Raw genomic sequence first — 6,310 nt, forward strand, 5'->3', positions numbered from 1 at the left:
CGCCGATGCCTTCCAATCATAAGGTCCCCGGTTCGAGTCACTCCCAGATTAATGTATGTCGTCCAGTTACAGAGTTGTTGACAATTAACAATTCATAATTATGGACGTAAAATATGAATGAAAGAGACTGACTTCGGTCAGCTTGCGGCTTTGATAAGCCTATGAGGCTTCTTCGCGAGTTCCTGCTTGCAGGAGGATCTAATATACATACATACAACACATTTGGAGCCAATTATAAACGTAATTTGTCTATATATGCCTCAGAATTCACCCATTCGACCTCATAACTTTCTGTAGGGAATGGTCCCCCCGCCCCTCCCAGAGTAAGTAGCCAGACAACCCCAATTTCCAAGGACAGTCCCTGGATTTCATGTACCATTCACAGATTAAGGGTGTCCCCGGATATGTCCCGACTCTGAATGCCTATTGGTCAACAGACACACCCTGACCATCCATGCAACCCCTTCATATTTTTAAAATGAGCAGTCTTCTGCCATCAACAGCAAAAACTGGATAATTCTTGTCCTGTCTGATAAACCTTTTACTTTGCTTCACAATAATGATGAACTCATTTACACCAAATAATAGAATAGAAATGCAAATGAATTTATATTTGAAATAATTTATTTCATTGTTAAAGTACATCTATTTTAGGACAAACATTTAAAAGACAAAAACGAGTTTTCTGTCAAATTTCTGCCCTTCCTGCCACCTATTCAAGCAATTACTAATCAAATTAAAAGAAAACTGATTTAGCCAGTAGTAGACAGAAGTAACAAAAAATGGAAACAATACAAAAAAAAGTGTGATGGATGTCTAATCGAAACACTAGCTTCCTTCAAGCATCTGTGGTAGAAAAAGACTATTTATACAGATGCAGTCATCAAATAACTTTGAGGTGAATAACACAATTCAATTGCTAGATTTCTTTCCGATCTCTAGAAAAAAATAAATATATAAATAAAACTTCCGGAACCGAAGATGCAATTCGCACGTCCTGAAACAGTTACTTTGGATCATCGATTAAACCTGTTTACAAACTTCAACAATGGATGACCTGTTACAATTCAAACAGAAAAAGTATTAACCCAGAAGGAAATGAGGGGGGGGGGTGAGCATAGCCTCCAACCCCATGTATATTCGACATCCCCCTACCCCATCCTGTTAATGAGTGAACTTATGCTTTCTTTGAAGAGAGCTCACCTTATTCAATTTATTAATTGCAAACTATCCATATATTATTTTCTGCAAAATTTGTAATCTAGAGTCACCATGAACACAATCCAATGGAAGCTATCTGTGCCATCTGTTATTATTGTAGATTACTTGATTTACTTTTACACAAGGACTGGGAAAAGTGGAATTCTATTCAAAATCTTCAATAATTTACTTTTTTCCTTATGTGACATTAAACAAAATTTGCCCAATAGCTGACTGGAGAGTGAGCTGTTCAATATATTAAGTCTAATTAAAAAAAAAAAATCATTATATTTGTGTGTGATTCACCTCAAAGATATCAGCTAGTTTTTTCGACACCATTCACCACTATCAAAATTTCTCTATGCAAACGAGTCACATGACCACACTTTAATGCAAGATAAAAAGTTCCATCCCTGACATTTATGAGTTTACATCATAAATCATGTTGTCTTGATCAAATAATATTGATATTTATGATAATGTTATCTTGACCTATAACATTTAATATAAGTATATTTTGAAAAGACATAAAATTGCCCCCACACCATAGAATTATATCAAAATAATTAAACAATTATATCACAGCACATACTCAGTCATGTCTAATTTCCTGCTTGGGTGAGCATTTCAAACCTTAAAATTTTGCAACAATGTATTAAATTCACTACCAATCTAGCATACTTAAACATGGTTATACTATTCATGCTGAAGTTTGTCCAAATGTGCCAACAATTGATGGAAACATACTTGAATGCTAATGTAAGGATAAATAAAAAATTAAATAAATTACACAAAACGATGCAAGGTTGCTTTTATGTTACACATTAGCCTCAATGAATAAACCATTGAAAAAACTCGCTAAACAAGAGGAGCCAATGAAGTATTTTTAAGTAGATTAGTGAGTTATTACTGTTGAAGGGTTCAATCAATGTCTGCATATGACATGACTTTATCAGATTAATATAAGATGACCACCCTACCTCAATATACAGCATTGTAGAGGCGGACTTCACTGCTTAACTTAACTGTATCTTTCTATTTCAAAGGGATATAATTACAGACCTCCCAGCGGTAAAATAAAGGATTTTTAACATTGTAAATGAGATATAAAGAACCCTTTTACAAATAAATAATTACATTTACATCAAAACTGTTCCTCAGGGACAGTACTCCCAAATAAACCAGTTCAAAGGTAAACAGAATAGTGTGGTCATGTGAAAAGCTATTTGCATAGAGAAATTAACCTCATCCACCTCGACTGAAGTTCCTCCGTTGTGCTCGAAAACCACCGCCGATATCTCCCGCCAAGGGATTGAAACCTGTGAAACCAAGAAGATCGAAAAAAGAGTCTAGTTCAGACTTCAAGCAGCTTGTTGTGGTTCAATAAATTGACTAGCATTATAACAGACCTTGTTGTTGCACACTCGATACATCCAACTTCTCCAATCGTGAAGCAAAAATATCGAGAAAATAATGAATATAATAAGTGGATAAATTCAAAATGAATTTAAATTGGAAAACAATAAAGCCAACTACTAGCGGAATAATTATCCATCTTCCTCACCTTCACGTAGAGGCTTTTTGGGCTTTGGTTTTGACGACCCTGAACCATTGCTTGTAGGGTAGTTGTCCTGAAAAAGGAGGAAGAAACATGAAATAAGTTTACAACCATAAATGACTCTATTTCAAAAGCCAATTCAGATCCTTCAGAATAAAGAAACAAAACACGACCCTCCTCTTACCTATGACAAGAAAAAAGCCGTTCATGGAATAATTAATCTTTTATACAAGGCAAATTGGCTATACGAAATGGCCAAGTTGCTTTTATACAAATGAAGAGCTGTATAAGGTAAAACAGGAAAATTTTGTATTTTCAGTGTTTCATGATATGAAAAAAAAAAAAAATTGCATGCAGTTAATACTTTCTTTGTCATATTGAAAAGGCAGAGCTATGGATGCAGTTGCGATTTGATTGGGATTGGCAACTAAAGAATCACTTTGAGGGTGCAAAATCTGGCCTCAAAGAGGTGGGAGAGTAAAGGGTAGAGGTTAGGGGGAGGGGAGGGGGAGGGGGAAGAGATGAGGAGTAAACTAATCCTTTATAATCTTCATAACAGTGGAGTACTAACAATCATTTCTATATGCGGTGCTAACATATTCTCTTCAATACAGACCGCTCTCAGTTATATGTTAAAAAAGCATTGAATAAAATAAGAAGAGGAATGACATCAGCTTTGCAATCAATATTAATTATGGAAGATCCTGCCACAACCTCTATCAATGTTGCTTACACAATTTATAGACTATAGACAGAACAGGGTGATATTATTATTTTGGCGATGCTTGCAAAGATGGCACTATCTTGCCATGGCTACTGTCAGGTATACCACCTTCCATTAGATCCCAATCTCAAGAAATGAAACTAACACCCACGATGCAGAGTGGATTGAATAGTTATTTCTTCTTTCTGGATAAAACCAACTCCAATTACCATGGGGCTGAGTGATGGGATGTTCGTTTGATGTCGAGAAATTACGATCATTCAACTTTCTTGAAGAATTAACCAATCATCTCAATTGAGGAGAGATCCTAATTCCATTCGTGGACAAAGATAGGTTGTTTGATGGGTGATTTATTTGAGATCGCACTAATCTTTGCAAATTGCACTATTCCAAATAAAATGGAAGAAATTTCAAACTTTTATCATCTCAGGAATTACATAAGCTACCAAGATGACAGTTGGACCTGCAATATGGCTCTTTTCACTTGAGCTCTGAAAAACATCCTCTCTGATCCTTAGGCTTCTTTTATAGAACTTATCAAATGTACATCTCTCTACTGACATGATCCCCTTTAAATACCTTTCCCATAATTAACCTCCCCCTTCCCCCCCCCCCCCTTCACTCATCATCTTCTCACCTCTTCCACTTTCTTCTTCGATTTATAACCTCTTCCTTGCTTGTGTCTCTCCCAGTCTTCTATTTCTGCTTTCCGTTTTTCTTCTTCTTTCTGTTGCCAAGGAAACCAAACAGACAACCAATTAGGAACTGTAACTGCTTTGTGTGATTAAATTTCCTCCTAAGTGCCCTACATACTAACAGGTCTGCAAAACTTGATTTTCCTATGTCTGGCTAATCAGACCTCTACAACAATTGCTGCAGAACGACGATGAATGGTTCTTACACTCTGTTATTGCATTACTCATCGTTAACTTTAAAACATCATATATTTAAACTAAATACTGCATATTTACGACTGTTTGATTTTCTCACCAATTTTTGTTTTTCGGCATATTCTTTGGCTTTCTGGTCGTGTTGCTCTTGAAGTTTTCTCCTTGCCTTCTCTATTGCCTCCTGTCTATCAAGTACCTCTGATGCATCTAGTGTTATGACCAAAAAAAACATCACATGTCGTTAATTATCCAATCACACAGTGAATTGATAATATTCCTTGGTAGGCATACCTTGTTTCCTCTGCAACACATACTGTGTTATTATATCATATTTGATTTTTGTGCAATTGTTCTGTTGGCAACTCGGCAAAGTTTGGTAGGTGCATTTTATTGGTACTACTGTTAAAAATGACAAAAAAATACAGTAAAGCCACAAAAAGATTTAAATTTGAATTGGGTTTCAACATTGTGTTGTTTTAACCAAGCCATGTGATATGTGCTTCATTCCATCTCTCCATTCAAGAGATCTTTGTAGATAGATAGAACCATTTGGTTGTTCCTAAGAAGCAAGTTATACATACTTACTACAAAATTAAAAGTAAGAGATCATCCAACAATGGCCTCTTACCAAAAGCTACGAAATGCAGAAGCGGATAAATCAGTCAAAGCCCAACCTCTCCCCCCCCCCCTCCATGATAGATATATTATTTGTTTTACTTTTGGTATATTCATACGTACTGTATCTGCTTGCACTTTGTCTGTCTTCCCTCTGTTGTTGCCATGAATTTAACTGTGAACTGTATCGATTTCTGATGTACCAAATTCCAAGGACAGCAAATAGTATATACCAGCCATAGAGAGCAAGAAAGTCTGAAGCTGTGGCCATGAGAAAAAAAGTAAGGAAGTAAAGAATGGAATGAAATACAAACTTATACACAAAACATACATTTACAAAGAGTGACATTGATGTTCTTGAGGAAAACTACCTTAACTTTAGGCATTATCAAAGAGAATATGTTTTTGACATCAACAAAGGGCATGTTATTTTCTGAGGAAACAGATATGATTAGGGCAGTATACTTATCATTTTCTAACACAGATCCCCACATCTGTTGATTTTTGTATTGTCTAAATACCAATCAAGCAAAATGCCATCTTATGAATTTATATATATATATAGGCCTTAAATACCATTTAAAGATATTTATGCAGCCTAGGCTAGGCCAAAGGCTAAAGCTGTTCTTGTTAATAATAATATCATTGGATCAAGTCTCTATAATCTGATGAGAACGACACGACCCTTACAATAATTGCGGAATATAAACAAAACTAATCATAAAACTACTATCAACTAGCGTACACAGGCTACAGTATGTTTGTGCATCACGGGTGAAGTTACACTCCAACTGTAGGCTAACGTTAGGCTACCTGCGGCAAATACTGCAGCGCCAGATTCTGGTTGTGGTACGACTTTCTCAGGAAGTTGATCAGGTTCCTCAATGAAATTGCCAGGATCATCTGGTTCAATCTCAACGAGACCGTCTTCAACATCGGCCATATTCACGGAGTTCGTGATTGTATGTTTTCGCGTTTTCTTTTGTCTGCTCCTTGGACAGGTCTAATGTTCTTCAGTGTACGAATACAGTTAGGCCTAACAGTTTGGTTGAAAAATTTGCGTTAGGCAATAGATCTGTTGCAACGAAATTACTCTGTATGTGATTCAGCTGTTTACTTGTTTAGACTTCAATAACCAGTCGTTTGAAATACGCGAGCGTAATTATGGTCTCGAAAGAGAACCATGAACATTGTCCAATTAAGTGAAAATTAATGCATATACGTCAGTAGTAGGAGAACAGGAAGATGTGAAAGAGAGACGAGGAGCTCCAAGTTTTAGCCCACAAAGTAATGATAATATTTGTAAAAAATTGAATAATTTTT

General features: G+C 36.0%; 1 protein-coding gene across 1 annotated transcript; it reads right to left on the minus strand.

The window, feature by feature from the left end:
• Window positions 1-606: 606 nt before the first annotated feature.
• Window positions 607-6,070, minus strand: LOC139977076 (selenoprotein S-like). Its single transcript, XM_071986096.1, has 6 exons — window positions 5,801-6,070; window positions 5,111-5,248; window positions 4,473-4,579; window positions 4,120-4,209; window positions 2,765-2,831; window positions 607-2,519 (listed from the first exon to the last, which is right to left on the minus strand). The coding sequence occupies exons 1-6, from the start codon at window positions 5,928-5,930 to the stop codon at window positions 2,446-2,448; spliced, it is 606 nt and encodes a 201-aa protein (XP_071842197.1). The 5' UTR covers window positions 5,931-6,070; the 3' UTR covers window positions 607-2,445.
• Between the last annotated feature and the right edge of the window lie 240 nt (window positions 6,071-6,310).

The sequence above is a fragment of the Apostichopus japonicus genome, chromosome 12 (genome assembly GCF_037975245.1).
Source record: "Apostichopus japonicus isolate 1M-3 chromosome 12, ASM3797524v1, whole genome shotgun sequence".
NCBI classification, from domain to species: Eukaryota; Metazoa; Echinodermata; class Holothuroidea; order Aspidochirotida; family Stichopodidae; genus Apostichopus; species Apostichopus japonicus.